This window comes from Tenrec ecaudatus, chromosome 9 (assembly GCF_050624435.1).
Source record: "Tenrec ecaudatus isolate mTenEca1 chromosome 9, mTenEca1.hap1, whole genome shotgun sequence".
Lineage (NCBI taxonomy): Eukaryota > Metazoa > Chordata > Mammalia > Afrosoricida > Tenrecidae > Tenrec > Tenrec ecaudatus.
In genome coordinates, this window is record NC_134538.1 from 76,086,094 (window position 1) to 76,104,135 (window position 18,042).

Below are 18,042 nucleotides of genomic sequence, written 5' to 3' on the forward strand. Positions count from 1 at the left end.
GTAACTTCTAAGTAAATGGGTGGGGCCCTACAAGCAGGTGTTTTCTGATCCTGCCTTTTGGTAATCTGATCACTTCCCTAAGAAACCCTCCCAGTTGTGAGTATTACCTGGGAGTTCTGTGTGGTCACGACAACAGATTATGGATGTAGGCTATCATTGGAGGACGGCTTTTGTCTAATAGGGTGAAAAAGGATAGAAGGTGAAAGATGTCTGACCTCTGCCATATGAACTGGTGTGGAGTTGAATTCTCTTCCCAACTGTGGTCAGAAGAGATCATCTGTGGCCACAATACCATTTACTCACAGTATAACCCTAATCATCACTGACACTTACTTTATCCCAGTTTTACGCTAAAAGTCTCCCTATCCACTAACTCTCTCAGTTACAGATCATTCCACTGAGGCTTAAGTAATCAATCCAAGGCCACATGGGTAAAAAGTACTAGAGATGGATTTAAGTCCCAAATCCTGAACATGACTCCGCACATGAATCTTTAGCCCTGGGTCTCAGTAGTTTTTCCTTAATAATTAAGAGAAGAACTCAGCATATGTCTCTGTAGGTCAATCTCTCCATACATTATAGCTTCTTGACAGTTCAAAATGCAAGAATAGTACTCTTTGTGTTGTGAGGCTTTAAGGGATGAAGTTAGTCACACATAAAAGAACATGTCTGTCTATTTAATCATTTTGTCATTGTGAACTAGGAATCACTAAATTGTCATTTCTACTGGGTTTGAATGGAAGCAAGTCAAGTAAAGCACACTTCTGAAATTGAAAACGGATTTTTTTGTTAGGTTTAAGCTAGGTTTTTGGAGGGAAGGAGGTTTTCAACAAGCTTAATAAACATCTTACTCTGGGCCTGTTTTTGAGAGCAAGAGATTAGCATATGGGTTTGGCATGAAACACTGTGTATCACACTGAACTAAAAGACCAAGCTAGCAAAGCATGCTGGTAGGAACCATTCTTTTACTAGGCAACCATGGAAAATATTTTGACAGTCTATCCATATTTATAATATTTTAATATTTTTAGGTGGAATACATTGATGCTGTAGTGGAAAACTATGATAGTTGCATATGTTTTTGAAATTTATTAAAGGGAAAATTGGCAGAAAATATTTTTAAAATGACAACAACAAAATCAAATCAGTTGCTGTTAAATGAATTCTGACTCACAGTGGATCCACATATGTCAGAGCAGAACACTTCAATGGAATTCCCATGGCTGATATTTTGTAAGATCAACAGTTCTTTCTTCTGAGGTACCTCCAACTCAACTCAGCTGTCAACCTTTGGTTAGTGGCAGAGTATTTGTCCATTTCCACCACCCTGGAGCTCCCAAGCAGAATGCAGGGGATGATATCAGAGTACAGAATAACCTGTCATCATCGAGCTTATTCCAACCCCTAGGCAACTTGCAGAGGACAGTAAAAGATTAGTGACAATGCTTCAGGGCAATAACGAAGAAGAGTCTCTTATAAAGGTATGGCGGGATTGCCACTCCAAATCCCTGTACTCTGAAGCCTTTGCTTCTTAGCATTTGGTGGGTGTGACTTGATTCCTGATTCTCAAGTCTAAAAAGAACTCCCGGGTGAGAAATCCCTTGGGGGAAATGCACTGGAGAGCCGCCTTTGGAGTAGTCGTAAAACCATCCCATGGTGGTGCTGTCCGCTCCATCAGCAAAGCAAGAGGACTTTGGCTGCTGGTCTCACTAGCTCCACTGCCCACATTGTGGTGTGTGAGAGAGGGGCTATTCACTGCTATGTCCATTGACGGTCCTGGTTGATGGGACCATTTGAGTGGGAGGACCCTGCAGGAAGTAGTGCTTCTACCCAGAGAAGTTCCCAGGACTGCCCCTTGGGTGTGTTCCCTTACAAGGTTCCATTGGCAGTAGAAGCTACCTACTTGTTTGGGATTAGAGGTTTCAGTATTTCTCTGCACTGTTTTTGCTTCCTTATGGAATATTGGTGCAAAAATATACCTATTTCATCCCATGTAACAGCCCCTCATATGTCCTACCCAGGTGGAGAGAGGTAAATTAGTTTAATTCTCCAAAGCTCTTCCTGACAGCTGTGCCTCCCCCCCCCCCACCCTCTGCCCACACACATTATATTGCCTTTGTAGAACAAGCAGGCCCAGTGCTTCTAAACATCTCTGTCACCTCTGACCTTTCATTTGTTTCCCTCACTTTGACCTGCTCTATGTTGTCCTTTTTGTAAGACTTGAGAGCTTCTCCAGCTTGTGAGCATCCATGCCATCTGCAGTGCTGAGTCGGCCCTGCTCTTGGCTTTGATGTCTTGTAAGGGTATATTCATACACACCCGAGAGCCACCGAGATCCAGAGTTGAGGGGGTGGAGAGACGCTGGTGCACTTCATCTAGAAGGATCCTTCACCCTCATTCCCACCGAAGGACAGTCTCGCTGGCCCTTGTGTCTGTCTGTCTCTTAGAGTGAGTCCAGTAACCCACGGAATAAAACTGATGTTTATTGCCTCTTTGAAAAAAAAAAAGATTAGAATAGCTAAACTGCCCAAGTGCTTGTTTTAGATTCCATTCTTGAAAGAGCTGGTTCATATCCTCATGTATTATTAATAATATTCAAAACATCCAATTTCTGACCTTTTGAAGTTTACATTGTTAGGGGAAAATGTTTTATTTCTAGAATGCTTGGGCTGTATCCTTCATACATTTGGAAGACTATTTGTATATATTTTCATAAGTGAAATACATGCTCTACAAGGATTATTAAGGTTGTTGGGGTTATTAGGCTTGAGAAAGCCTTGGTCTACTAAATAAAATAAATTTCTTTAATTCAGCTTTCCAAAATTGGAATAGGTCCTTTAATGAAGAAGGGAAAGTAGAGACTCAGGTTTTCCAATAGCAAAGTCAAACGAAGATGAAACACTAGACCTGATGACTGGGAAAGAGATAAATGTTGTCTAAACAGAAATAAAGACCACATGTTATAATGACTTCCTCTCTTCTCATTTCATCATCAGCGATTGGTAGTGCTTCACTATCACTCAGATTGTTTAAGTACTTCTTATCTTAAAGGAAAAAATAGTTGTAAAATTAAAATACAGAAAAATTGAATTATAAAAAATTATAAAATTTTAAAATGGAATTATAAGATAGGACATAGGTTCCCAAACTTAATTGGCTTACTATGCCCTTTTCAGGAAAAATGAAATTTACTCAGTTGCCCCTAGCAATTAAAAAACTTTTATACTGTAGCCCCAAGCCCAGGATAAAGTATAGGTATCTGCTTTAGGAGCTCATCTCCCACTCCAGGTTCTCCCATTTTGGGAAATACTTATTTAGAACAACAATTTTGGACTCTACCTGCACACTGAAGTCACCCTCAGGATTTGTAACTACATGGATCCCTCTATGGGTGGTTCTTATTTTATTGGTTTGAGGTGGGGTCTTAGGAGAGCAGCTTGTAGAACTTTGCTAACTAAAGTGCAGCCAGGATGAAACCACTGGAAAGGCTAACAGTTAATCCACAGATGGCTTTTAAGGGTGGGCTTCTATGATTTTCCAACCCATGAGAGTAAGGGCATGAATTACAAAACGTGATATTTGGAAGTAGCATTTGCAATCAATTCAGTATGGAATGAAAGTGGCAAAAATAGAAGGTGATAACTTCTCTATGTCTTAGTTTTTCTTTTGTTCTTTGTTGGGGAATTGGGGAAACAAGGCAGGATATACCATTGAATACTGAAGATAGTTGTGGCAGTCCATATTTTACTCTTCACCTCAAAGCAGTAGATCTTCTTGATCTACTCAATTATATATTGCAATTTGCCATTTTGTCATACCAATAGAAAACCAGCTCCTTAGAAAAATATGGACCAGGCTCCTACCACCACCTAAATGGGTTCTTCTCCATCATCAGATAATACCCATTACTATATCCTAAGACAATCAAGCTTACTCCCTTCCCATTAATTCATCAAGCATGTGTTCACATTCTCTCTGTGTAGAGTACGTTGCCTCAGAGAACTGTAACTATAGCTTAAGTGTTCCTTGGGCTCCTGCCATGTGCACTCTTTCTATGATCAACATTGGACACTGACTCTGTGATGATACTAGATTAAACACTACACACGGTTTACTGACACGATGGACACTATACTGGCCTACCAGAGAGGGACTATAATGATCGTATTTCTGTTTTACAGAGGAAGACACTGAAGTAAAGAAAACAAGATGCCAAGTCACACGTGGTGAAAGGAGAGGCTAGGTACACTTTCTTCCAGACTATCTCCTTTTTAACCACAATGGCAAAGCATCCTTTATAGTCATTCACTAGCTTTAAATATAACCAAATAAACAACCCCACTGCCATACATTCAATTCTGACTCATGGTGACCTTATAGGGATTTCTACGACCAACTCTTTACAGGAGCAGAAAGCCTCATCTTTCTCTCTTCTAGGGGCTGGTGGTTTTGAACTGTTCACCTTGTCAGTAGCAGTCCAATGTATAACCACTACTCTACCAGAGATCCAGGAGAAAATACCATCTACACAGATAATGGTAATGAAGCAAGGTAACAAACTGCAAGCAAGCTCAACGTCTACAATAAAGAAATATGGTCAAAGTCTGATCGAGGTTATGAACTTCAAAAAGAAGTTATTGAAGGAGAAGAAGCAAATTGTGAGGTTTAAATGAAATCTACCAGGAAACAAGTTTGGGCCAGAAGCTGAATGATGATAAAGGAGTCAAATTAGGAGCTTGATAAAGGAGAGTGAGTAATTCCCCGGGGGTATAAACTACGATGAGCTTGGCTGCCCAAAAGTTAGAGGTTTGAACCCACTCAGAAGAAATATCCGGTGATCTACTCCCCAAAACCAACTCCAGAAAACCCTGTGGAGCATCTTTCTGCTCTGACACACCGAGGGCTACAATGAGTTGGAATTGGCTTGATGGTCACTGGGGAAGGGAGCCTGTAGGGCACAAGGAGAGGGCCGCAATGATCTAAGAGCATCACTATTTTAGGGGCGGAGATTCTAAAGTGTACCCCTCGGAAACTCACACTAGGTCAGGGATTGTAACACAAGTAGTGCTTGAGGAAACCAATTTGGCCGGAGGCTGTGTAGCTCAGGGAGAAGGCAAGTGGAGGCAGTTGGAACACCCCTTAACTGGGCCCTCGTAGCTCGTTCTGAAAGGGCTCGTGGGAACTACAATGCAGCAGTGCATTCAGCAATGAGGTACTAACTGGCTGAATCTGAATGAATTGGGTGAAGGAGAATGAGCTGACAATGTGAATTACTGGCTCTGAATCTGCCTGGCAAAGAGAACAGCAGTGCAGTTGGCAGAAAGAAAACTTCAGGAAGATGAACTGTTCTGGAGGAAAGAAATAGGTTGAGAGTTACACCAAATCTTTTACAAAGTGTCAAGTGGGCGGTAGGGAATGCTGGACTGTGTGCAATCCAGGAGAGAGCTAGGACCTGCAGGCAGAGCTACCTGCAGAGGGAGTGTGGATATTGAAGAAGATAGTGGAGCGAAAGAAAAGGAAGTGAACATGGGATAGGAGTGCCGCCACTCCAAAGACACAAAGGCATCCAGTCAATGGAGGGCATAATGCAGTGGTCTAAGGATCGGTGGGTCACTTACAGCCAAGTGTTCTCACCTGCGGGAGTGTAGTAAAGGCCTCCAACCTGGAGCTCTGCCTTGCTGCAGGCTCCCAAGAATGCATTCTCTACTGGGCAGTCAGCGTGATTTTACAATGTGAATTGTATCACATGACGACCAAATTTGAGATCTGCAATGGCTTTTCGTTACAGTAGGAAAGGTAATCAGGTTCACAGGCTCCTGGCTTCAGTCCAGAGTTGGCGGGCTATCTCTTGGTCTTCCTCTCTCTCCAGCCCCCTCATCGCTCACTACACTCCAGACATTGCTGTTTCTATGTCACAGGACTTTGGAAATTTGCATTTCCTTTCCATTCCTTTTGCTTTCAATCGTCTTCCCTCACTCTGCTGTGAGGCTTCTCCTTCTTCACGCTCCATCAAGGCCTTCCTAAACCATCCTGCCTACCACGGTGGGCCTTCCACTTTGTATACTTCTCCAAATGTCATCAGAGTCTTTTCTCCACAGAACCTCTCAGTATTTGAAATTATAATATATAGTTTTGAGATCACTTTGTTGGGGAAATGATATTTGATGGCTTTTAATTTTTAAAGATTTTCTCTCTTACTATTCACCCAACTCCTTATGAGTAGAGAAGATGTCTTACTCACAGCACTATCTTAAGCACATGGTAGATGCTTCATAAACCCTCGTGGCTGGTTAGTTGACTTGAGCTTTTGGGTGGTTTGGTTCTTATGGGTTTAGATTTTCTTCCCTTATCCTGTTGTTCCTTTTTCAATGAAGATCTATCTGATACCGTGATCTAAATCAATCTCCCATTTGTATTGTCTTTCACAAAGCCTTGTTTTTTACTTCAAAGCACTTGTACAGTTCATAACTATAAATATATTATAGACTCTCTATTAGACTTGTAAGTTCCCCAGGGTAGATTTAATGTCTAATTTGGTGACAAAGAATACCCTGTTCAAGACCCAAAGTAGGTGCTCAGTCACTTCCTTTGTCTCACAGATTTAAGCAGTTATGGATTGAATTGTCTTAAAATGATATGTTAACATCCTAATCTCTTATTGCAGATGACTTGTCATGCTGTAAAAAAAATATCTTAAATCAATAGCCTTAAGAATATACATTTATACACACACACATTTTTTTTTTACAGTTTTAGAGTCTGAGAGTCCAAGTCACATTCTCAGCCTGTTGATTTCTTGTTAGTAGCCTCGGGTCTTCACTGCTTGCTTGGTGTGGCAGATGACAGTTGGTTGCTTGGCTTGTGGATTATCTTTCTATAGCATCTATCTTCCATTTGTGTGGACACATGGCTCTATGTCTATGCTACTCTTTGTATAATTCAGAAGTGATTAAGTTTGGGATCCAACCTGCATCTATATATCCTCTACTGACTGATTATGTGACAGTAGGTCACCTTATGAAAGGTGATTGAACTTTGTAAGAGTAGATCACACCCATAGGTGTGTTAGTCCGGGTAGACTAGTAAAACAAATTCATAAACACTCATATGTGTATAAGAAGAAGCTTTCTATACAAGAGCAATTGAATCTTGAGAAAACATCCCAACCCAGTTCAGATCAAGTCCATAAGTCCAACATTAGCCCATATGTCCAAACCAATCTATAACGTCCACTTCAGACTCGTGCAATACAAGCAATGACAGCGAATACTGAAAGTCACAGGCAAGTGGGTTGAAAGTCTTGTGGCTCCAATGCCAGTGCTGGCAGGGGTCTCCATGTGGCTCCTTTAACTCCTGGGATCTAACATAGCTCCATGTGTCTTGTCCAGAGGAGCATCTAACAGGAAGTGAGCATGTGTCCAGCCTCCTTAGTGCATCCAAATGAGATCATCAAGCTGCAACCTGACTGACAAGTTAAACTCCACCCCTTCACTCTTAAGTCTCAAATTGACAACAGATTTTGTAACTATCACAATGTGCCACCCTCTATAATTTAATGTTATAGAATTTTACACACAATATTCTATAAGTGACAGAACAATAATATTCTATGCCTAACAACTGCAGTTAAGTAACACCTACATCTTAATCTGATAATCTTATGAATATATTCCAGTTCCTATGAAAATTTATAAGCCAAACACTTCATGCCTTTATCCTCCCTATTCTGGGTATCCAATTTCTATGCCACCACTTACATTAACCCAATGCTCTGAGAGGACAATCATGGTCTTTGATGTGAAGAATCTTCTTTCCAGTTGGAACCTTGTGAGTCTGCATCCAGAAGCAAAGTCAAATCAGGACAGGCGCCCATAAAGTCTGAATCAATATGCTCTAGTTCACAGGCTGAAAAAATCTTCTCTTCATCTGGTCAGGTGCTGGACAACTCAATGTGGGTTGCCTCACTTAGCCTCACCAGGGTGCCCATTGGTTGCCTTACCTTTAGACCATGGTCCCATCACAAATTCTCAGCAACCCTAGCCTCCTTGGGCTAGGTCATGAACTTCAGACCAGTCAACCAGTCTCTATGTTACCTCTCTGGGTACTAATACCCATTGCAATGGCTACACAGAACTCACAGACAAAATTCATGATTAAAGGGTTTATTCAAGAAGTTAATAATTTTTAATGACAGTGAGACATGCTTAGGGTTGATGCTTATCAGGGCATTTTACAAAGTCCTTTCAGGTCTACTAATAAATGCCCAAAGGGCTCTTCTGTCAGCCTCAATCCAAGGATGCTCAGCCAAAGTATCATGGGTCAGCAAACCCAGCTCTCAGAATCAAATGCATTGAGGCGCCCATTCCAGTAAGCCTCAGTCCAAAGACATTCAGCTCTCCTTCCCAGGATCAACAAGCCCAACTTCTCCAATGAAGGACCAGTGGCACCCCACTCTGCAAGGAAGCCTCTTGCACAAAAGCACTCAGCTTCACTTGTTCTGTGGGCTGGGAAGTCCAATAATCTCTTCCACGCTCTGCCTCCTGGCTCTGCTGCTCCTCTGATCTTATTGGTGTCTTCTGGATCCAGGAGGTTCACTGCACAGGGATCTTGGATCCAGAGGACACATTTCACTGCTGGTTCTTACTATTAATGAGATCCGCTCCAGCTGCTTCTCAGAGGGCTCATTTAATACACAGCAGGACAGCATTGCAGGCTCCTGCTCACAATTACTCACAGGCCAATCCTATCAGTATCTTCCCTCACCTTCTCACCAGATCAATGCAGGAAAAGGTCATTTGGTGGGAGTTAGAGGCTTTGGCTAGAAAAACCATATTAAATAATTCAGTACCTCTACATAGATTATCAGGGTTTTCTTTCTGGTCCGCCATGAACTGAGAGCTCTGCTTACACCTTTTTTTAGCATCAAGCTGCACACAAACTCCCACAGACAGACAGACAGACAGGCGGTGTCTGCATTTGAGGTGCAGTGGCTGGGAGTCTCCCATACTGGAGGTGAGAATTTTTCCATTGGCAATGTGTCTCTTATTTACAGGGCAGGGAAAGGATTGCCGTGGAGTTAGGTGTCTTGAGTCCTAGACCCCGAACATGATCAGATAGCTGTGTGGCCTTGAGCAAAGCTGGTTGCTCCTCTGGGTACCCATTTCTTCATATTTGCACGGGGATGCTGAACTACATTTTCTAAGGCTCTTCTGCATCTAACACAGGCAGATACAGCATCTGGCATAAACTCTAGCCTCTAAAATGATGTTCACATTTAGGTTTCTCATTTAATGTGCATCTCCTTTGGTGAGCAGAGTACTGTCACACTCCACCCCGAGTGCCTCCATCCAATAGCATCCCCTCTCGGATTTGCCGAGCTCGGTCTCCCAACTGAAACTCCAGCTCCTCCACCTGCTGCCGCAGGGCCACCCTCAGTGTCTGCAGTTGCCTGGTCTCCTCCCTGCAGGGGAATAATAGAAAACAACTGCTAGTAACAGTCGCCCGCAAGCACCGTGTTCCATGGCTCTTCTCATAAAGTAGGTCACCCCATTGAAGTTTGTTAAAAAGGACAGTGTCACCTTTATTTGCACCAGTTGTAAGCTCATTTCTAGGACAGGCTGCTTTTTTTTTCTGAAACAACTCAATTGAGTTATAATTTACATAGCATAAAATTCACCTGTCTTAAGAACACAATGAGATTTTAATAAATGGACTGAGTTGTAGAACCATCACTGCCACCCAGTAAAAACAAATGTCCTTCTCTACGGTAAGATCGCTTGTGCCCTGCAAAGCTAATCCTTTGCCCCCACATCACCCCACCGCGGGGCAACCACTAACCCATGTTTGTAACCGATGCTTGGAATCTATTGAGGGTAATAGAGATTTCCAAAATTTTCATAACCCCCACGTGCCCTTGCACGAGCCCCATTCACTTTGATTCAAGCTGCCCTGTTGGTGACCTACACAAGCTCCCACCAGGAAAGCAGGAACAGGAGAGGAGCAAGCAGGGCAGGGCGAGCCTGACAGGTTTCTCATAAGTCAGCTTCCTCCTGACCTGATTACCCTTCCTTGCTCCAGGTGGGTGGGCTGGCGCTAACTCTATGACGCCCTGAGATACTGACCTTTCCTCCTCTGACATGTCCCTGGAAAAGAGCGCCTGTTGTCCCATAAGGTGCGCTTCAATTTCCTCCAAATGCTCCCGGAAACTCCGGCAGACGGTCCTCAGGGTTTCCATCTCGTGGGCGGTGCACTGGGAGCAAGGAGAAGTGCAGAGTCACTTTCCTGGAGGAAGGCCTTCCCAAGGGACGATCTACAAAGGCTCCGCCGGCAGTGTGCCGCCCCAACAGGACCCACCTGGTGGCAAAGGCTCTTCCATGGACTGAACTCTGAACCCCCTTCTCCACCTCCGCCCTCGCCCCTAAATACACGTGGAGTCTTAACTCTTCTGAGTGTGCATACGATTCCGGGCGAGATGGTGGTGTGCCTTGCTTTCCCGGGGCTGACTCAGTGTAGTTTCTGTCCTCCTTTCTGCCTGAGTTCTTAAAGAGCTGACTCGCCACTGAAGGAGGCACAAACGGGCAAGGCGGAGGCCAGATGGCGGGGATGACCAAGACAGAGAGGAATGCTTGGGCCACAGCTGCTGAAAGAGACGGGGTCACTGCCCTGAGTCAGAACTTCCAGTCTCCTGTGCTGAGAAAACAAGTCTCTGCTCCTTAAAGCATCCCACCTGTGGCGTTTGTGGGGACAACAGCACAAGGTGACTGGGACAGAAGGCAGGCTGCAAGCAAAACAGGAAGAAGCAAATATTATGAGCGGAGTCTCTGGCTTCTTGGAGCGATGAGAGACAGTACTCGCCTGGGACCCGGGTGCCGGCCTTGTTGGGCAGCCCTCTGAGCGGAGAACACCAGAACCCATCCTGGATGTGGCTGGGCGCTCTGGAGGACTGCAGGGTACAGGGATGCGAGGAGAGCCCCGGGGTCAGTATTCAATCTTTTGAAAAGATGCTGGTGCTCACTACTACCTCGTGCTTGGTATCAATAAAGTGCAACACATCTGTTCAGATGGTATATGTTTAAGGACAATCTGCTTAGAATATAATTTATTAGTTTTAGCCTGCTAACCCAAGGCCCTGGTGGTTGAAACCTGTGGGATCAGCTTCTCCTGGTGAAGACACACACCCAGATTAGCACAGATACACAATGGTATCCCAATTTCTCCACAAACGGGACTCTGGAATTTACTTCTACCTCCATGCCTCTAAACCACGCTCCCCGTCATCCCTTGAGGTGAAGCAGTTTCTAAGACATACACTTTCTGACTGACTGTGTTTGCCTTAGTTTCTGTAATGCAGGATCCCTGGTAGCTGTACTCCTGGAAAGAGCTACAGTGCTGGAAACCCACAGGGGCAGCTCTACCCTGTTCTATAGGGACAGTAGGACTCAGAATTAATTCAGTGGGAGTGAGTTTGGCTTTTGGTATTTGATAGCACTGGCTGCTAGCTGAACGGAGAGCGGTTTGGACCCACTAGCTGCCCCACAGGAGAAAGATGTGGGTGTTTGCTTCTGTAGATAGTTTAGCCTTGTGAACTTCACAGAGCAGCTCGATTCTGTTACTGAGCGGGAATGGATGTCACCGCAAGAGCTTTAAATTTTGTTGTTGTGCTAGTCTATTCACGTTATCTCCTCACGGCTCCCAAATCTAGTCCATCTGCTGAGAACTCAGATAACGTGTTGAATTCCATCTAAGATCAGACGGTTCTTTGAGGACTTCATGACTCAGAACCACAGTGCCACCGTCTGCCTGACTGAGTGCTGTGAGTGTTTGCAGTCTCTACCAGGCCTGTGGGCTTGAAAGCCTCCCAGCTCCATGCTGCAGAGTGCTCCTGGTTCCCCACACTCTGCCTTTGTTGACTGTACCTATGGACAGAACCCTAACAGCTTACAGACAACAATCCTTCCAGCTACGAAAGGACATCTTTGACAGATAAGATAGTCAATGAGATGGAGCGGACAACACGAAGTGGGCTTTTCAGAAGCTCTAGAGGAACCTGAGTTAGCAGGCCGGTGGGCTCCTGTTAAGCTTTCATGTCCCCTCCTTCTATGGAGACAACCTCCAATCTGTTTCTAGGCAGCCTGCTCTCTCACCCCTTTCCCCAAAGTCCTTGGCCATGGTCCAAACATCCTGATGGCTATTTTGATGGAGATTGTTATCATCTTTGGAAGTAATTTCATATGTGTAATAGTCTTATATTGAAAATTCTCCATTATTGTTTAAGAATTTGATTTCGATTCTGTGCTCTAGTTGTTTTATACTGGATAACATACATCGCACAGGGAAGTTCTCCCGTTATTTTTGGCATGCACCTGAATGGATTTGTTCTGGGTAGAGTGGAGGAGCCCTAAGGGTGCTCTTGGGCAAGGTTTGCACTGCTCACCCCAAGGTCAAACACTAAGTTCAAATGCCTCTGCTACTCCATGGGAGGACAAAGTGAAGCTGTTTGCTCCCTACCGGTTTACAAAGCCTCCGAAAGCCTATGCTGAGATGCATGAGATAGAGCCCAGCCAGTGGCCATGTGTTTCCTTTCTTGGGAGAGAAGTATGGGAAGCTGCTGACTTGAGTGTTTGAGAAAGTAACTGGGAGGATGGGCTTTTACAACTAGAAAACACGAAAAGATTATTTAATAAACACATTTTTGACATAAAATGGTTAATAAAGTTATATACAATGAAAAAAAAACCCCATAACCCAATTTCAAACCCAATTTTACTGGTCCTTAAAAAAATTTTTTTTTTGGTCAAGATCTGAGTCACAGCCGGACATAGGGGGAGTTATCTGCCCCTTAGCAGTGAGCTGATTGGCTTTCCTACAAAGCCCCGCTGCTGTCCTGGGCTGAGCATTTGGCTTCCAACTGCAATGGGGGTGCTGCAAACCCACGAGCCACTTTAAGGGAGAAAGATGAGACTGCCTGCTCCCATAAACGACTGATCCCCAGTTTCAGAACCTCAGGAGCTGTTCTATCCTTCTGAGTTGCTATGAGGCAGACTCAGTGACAGTGAGCTTGAGCAGAGTCCTACAAGGTAAGCGAGGCTGGTGGTGTAGAGCTTATGGATTGGGTTGCTACTTGCAAGGTCAGCCAGTGGTTCAACACCACCAGCCATTCCTTGGGAGCAACATGAGGCTTTCTGTTCCCATAAAGAGCCGCAGCCTTGAAAACAGCCCTGAAAAACAGGGGCATTTCTATCCTAACCTACAGGGCTACTATATGGTAGAACTGACTATGTGGCAGTGAGTTTGGTCTTGGGCAAGACTGGCCAATTGCTTCAAATTCACTTTAAAGTTCTAGGGGCAGCAAGTCAGCGAGGCCAGGGGCCATGTGAAATATGGGTCTTATATATTATGGGCATTTAATTGTATGCTTAGTTTAGAGCAACTCTTTATGGATAAAAGGTATGGGGTTAGGGGGTAGCCTCTGGATTTGAAGAAGCTTGAAGTGTGTGCTTTCCCTGTGAACGGAAGTGATGTGATTGACTCTGAAGGCTGCCATCTTCTGGTCACTTGGAAACATTAAAAAGAAATACATCTTAGCTCCAGATCAGTGGATCTCAATCTTCCTAATGCTGCAACCCTTTAATACAGTTCCTCACATTGTGGTGACCCCCAACCATAAAATTATTTTGTTGCTACTTCATCACTGTCATTTTGCTACTGTTGTGAATTTGGCGACCCTGTGAAAGGGTCATTCGACCCCCAAAATGGTTGCAACCCACAGGTTGAGAACCGCTGTTCTGGATAGAGAAGTCATTCAGAATGAAGAAAATCACAGGCTAGAAAGAAACAAAGATGTGTGAACTCCATCTTCCAGTGTAATAACTGGATTCAAACTCACAGCCACGGAGTCCATTAGAGACTCTACAGGACAGGGCAGAACTGCTCCTGGGGATTCCAAGTCTGGAATTCTTTATGAGCATAGAAAGCTTTGTCTTCAAACAAACAAACCAAAAGCAGATCAATGGGAATTAAGGGAGAGCAGAATGGAGACCCAAAGCCCATCAGTAGTCAATTGGACACTCCCTGTCAGAAGGACAACAAGGAAGAAAAGAGCCAGTCAGGGTGCAGTCTAGCACTGATGAAACACACAACCTTCCTCTAGTTCTTTAATGCTTCCTCCACCCCAACCCACTACCATGACCCCAATTCTATCTTACAAATCGAGCTAGACCAGAACATGGACACTGGTACAGATAAGAGCTCATAACACAGGGAATCCAGAACCGATAAATGCCTCAGGACTAATAAGGGGATCAGCAATACTAGGAGGGTAAGTAAGGAGGGGTGGGTAAGGGAGAACCGATCATAATGATCAACATATGGCCCCATCCCAGAGGGATGGACAGCAGAAAAGTAGATGAAATGTGACAGAAGTTGGTGTAAGACATGAAAAAAACCTATATAAATTATCAGGGGGGCATAGGGGATCAAGGGTGGGGGAAGGAGGGAGAAAATGGAGGAGCTGATGCTAGGGACTCAAGTAGAAAGAAAATATTTTCCCGGCTATCAAAAGATATAGCATCTGGGGTCTTAACGGCTTGAAGGTAAATAAGTGGCCATCCAGCTCAGAAGCAACAAAGCCCACATGGGAGAAGCACACCAGCCTGTGCGATCACGAGGTGTCGAAGGGATCAGATATCAGGCATCATCAGAACAAAAGGATCATATCATTGTAAATGAGGGGGAGTGCAGAGTGGAGACCCAAAGCCCATCTGTAGGCAATTGGACATCCCCTTAGGAAGGGTCACAGAGAGGAGATGAGCCAGACAGGGTGCGATGTAGCAATGATGAAACATACAACTTCCCTCTAGTTCCTAAATACTTCTTCCACCTCACCCCCCACCCCAACTATCATGATCCCAATTCTACCTTACAAATCTGGCTAGACCAGAGGATGTACACTGGTACGGATAGGAACTGAAAACAAGAAATCCAGGGAAGATAATTCCTTCAGGACTAGTGGTGAGAGTAGCCATACTGGGAGGGTGGATGAAGGGTGGGGTAGAAAGGGGGAACTGATAACAGGGATCTACATTTAACCTCCTCCCTGAGGGATGGACAACAATAAAGTGGGTGAAGGGCAACATTGGACAGTGTAAGATATGACAAAATAATAATTTATAAATTATCTAGGCTTCATGAGGTAGGGGAGGGAGGGGAAAATGAGGATGTGATGCCAGGGGCTTAAGTGGAGAGCAAATGTTTTGAGAATGATGAGGGCAATTAATGTACATAATCCATATGTATGATGTATACGTATGGATTGTGATAAGAGTTGTATAAACCCCTAATAAATGATTGGAAAAAAAGAAAGAAAATGTTTTGAAAAAAATGTTGACAACTTATGTACAGAGGTACATATGACATTTGACAAAATGGATATATGTATGGATTGTGATAAGAGCTGTAAGAGGCCCCAATAACATTTTTTTAAAAAGAGAAAGAGAGCGAGCTTAGTCTTTCTCTTGAGGAGTGGCTGGTGGTTTTGAACTTCCAGTGTAATGGTTGGATTAAAAGTATAATACCAGGTCATCTCTATTGACCCAAGCTCATGAAAATAAGTTTTAATTTACAAATCACATGCAACACAACCAAAACAACAAACACAAATTAAACCTTATTATTAAACAAGGAACTTCTGAGCTCGAATTGACCTGTATTTTTGAATTTTGTGTGATTTTTTATTTTCCTTAAATCTAAACAATAAATGATATAAGAGAAATTTCTAACCCTACCCATCTTATATCTGATACATTTTATTTTACTTTTTGGAAATATTTATTTTTCAATTAACAAACTAACTGGTTTCGAATTGACTCGTTGTGCAATTTGATCCTTTTTCTTTTTGCCCTTATCTAAATTGTAAGCCTTTACAGATTTCCTAATTTCAGGGCAAGCATGGAAGTTAATATGTGTATTTTCATTTAAAAATAATAATGCATCATTTTATTGGGGGCTCTTACAGCTTGTATAACAATCCATACATCAATTGTATCAAGCATATTTTTATATATGTTGACAGCATCATTTCCATAACATTTTCTTTCTACTTGAGCCCTTGGTATCAGCTCCTTTTCCCCCTCCCTCCCCCACCCTTCCACCCTCATGAATCCTTGATAATTTATAAAATATTTTAATTTTTTTATGTCTTACATTGTCCACGGTCTCCCTTCAACAAAGTTTCTGTTGTTCATACCCATAGGGGTTAAGGGGTGGTTATACATTGATCATTACGATCGGTTTCCCCTTTCTCCCCTGACCTTCCCCCTACCCCCTACAGCTACTCCCATTACTTTTCCTAAGGGGTTTTCTGTCCTGGATTCCATGTGTTGAGAACTCTTAACTGTACCAATGTACATGCTCTGGTCTAGCCAAATTTGTGCAGTAGAATTGGGGTCATGATAGTGGGGGGGGGGGGGAATTAAACAACTGGAGGAATGTCGTGTTTTTTGGTGCTATACTGCACTCTGGCTGGCTCATCCCTTCCTGTGACTCTTCTGTGAGGGGATGTCCAATTGTCTACAGATGGGCTTTGGGTCTCCAGTCTGACCCCCCCTTGTTTGCATAGAAATGGTTGTTTGGGGTCTTCTGATGCCTCATACCTGATTCCATGGACACCTCGTGACCACACGGGTTGGTGTGCTTCTTCCATGTGGGCTTTGTTGCTTCCCTGGTAGATGACTGCTTGTTTAGCTTCAAGTCTTTAAGACCCCAGGTGCTATATCTTGAAATAGCTAGGCACCATCAGTTTTCTTTACCACATTAGCTTATGCACCCATTTGTGTTCAGCAATTGTGTTGGGAAGGTGAGCATCACAGAAAGCCAGGTGATTAGAACCAATTTTTCTTGCATTGAGGGAGGCCCAATGTCTGTCGGCTACCTTAATTCTTAACCTATAAATAGATGTACATAGTCCTATATCCCTATCACTATATATTAATATAGTTACATATGTACAACCTTATGTTTATACCTCTATAAATGTCTTTTACCTCCTAGTTCTTTCCTCTTTTTACTTTCCTCCTGTCCCACTATTATATTCGACGTTCATTCAGTTCTTTGTACTTCCTCTCGGCTACCTTGCACCCAACAAAGGGTGATTGAACCCCACCAGGAATTCTGTGCCCTCCTCCCCTTCAATTTTGGATCTCTTGTTGTTCCCTTGTCCCTGGGTTTGTTGGCTCCCTCCTCCCTTTCCCTCCCCTCCTCTTCTCTACTGCCACCCCCCTGCCCCCACATCACACATACACATATTTGGTCCCATTGTTTCTTCTTGGGGTGGTTTATCTTACCTATCTTATATAGACAGACATGATAAAAAAAGAAAAGAGAAAAAAAATAGCCTATGAATAGTTCCAGGTCTGTCTGCTGACCCCTATGAATGTTTCCTTAGTGCATTTTCACTTTAATTTCTATGGAAAATGGTGATTTTATATTGTAGGTACAACACATGCTATCACCAGAACCACTCTCTGTATCCATGGTTCCCATTGTTTTGTCGGGTATGCTGGAAATTATGCTTTGTTGGCACAAATAAAAAGAGTTACTTTGTAAAATTAATTATATGGGCTACATGAAGTACTTTATTGGGTCCAAAAGCATTGCAGCACTTTACAAAGAGTGAACGAAGGTCCCTTGATATTGCCAGGGGTGGTGGGGAGAGGTTTGCTCTCATCCACTATCTCTCATCACCTCTGGAACCGGCCAAGGCTTAATATTTGGTAATGATTCTGACACCATTTATTGCATTTATGTAGGTTTCTACATGTTGAAAGACCCAGGGAGCAACTTGCTTTTCCTTTCACAAGGCCACTTTCACATATTACTCTTCTATTTAAATAGCTTTAGCTACTTAAGCTATGGATTTTGCCTGGAGGACATTGTTCAAGAATTTGTATTAGCCAAATTAGAATTTGTAGCTGGACCTACCACACAGTCATTGTGGGGGAGGGGGACAAGACTGGGAAAATTATTTAAATTCTCTCCAATCTAGTT

General features: G+C 43.4%; 1 protein-coding gene across 1 annotated transcript in view; it reads right to left on the reverse strand.

The window, feature by feature from the left end:
* Positions 1-8,671: 8,671 nt before the first annotated feature.
* The window catches only part of ITPRID1 (ITPR interacting domain containing 1), a 113,848-nt gene continuing 104,477 nt past the window's right edge, over positions 8,672-18,042 (reverse strand). The window contains exons 9-10 of the mRNA XM_075557324.1: positions 10,122-10,249; positions 8,672-9,460 (exon numbers count right to left, since the gene is read on the reverse strand). Coding sequence (XP_075413439.1) covers positions 9,322-9,460; positions 10,122-10,249 — 267 coding nt within the window. The 3' untranslated portion in view covers positions 8,672-9,321. The remainder of the gene's footprint in view (positions 9,461-10,121; positions 10,250-18,042) is intronic.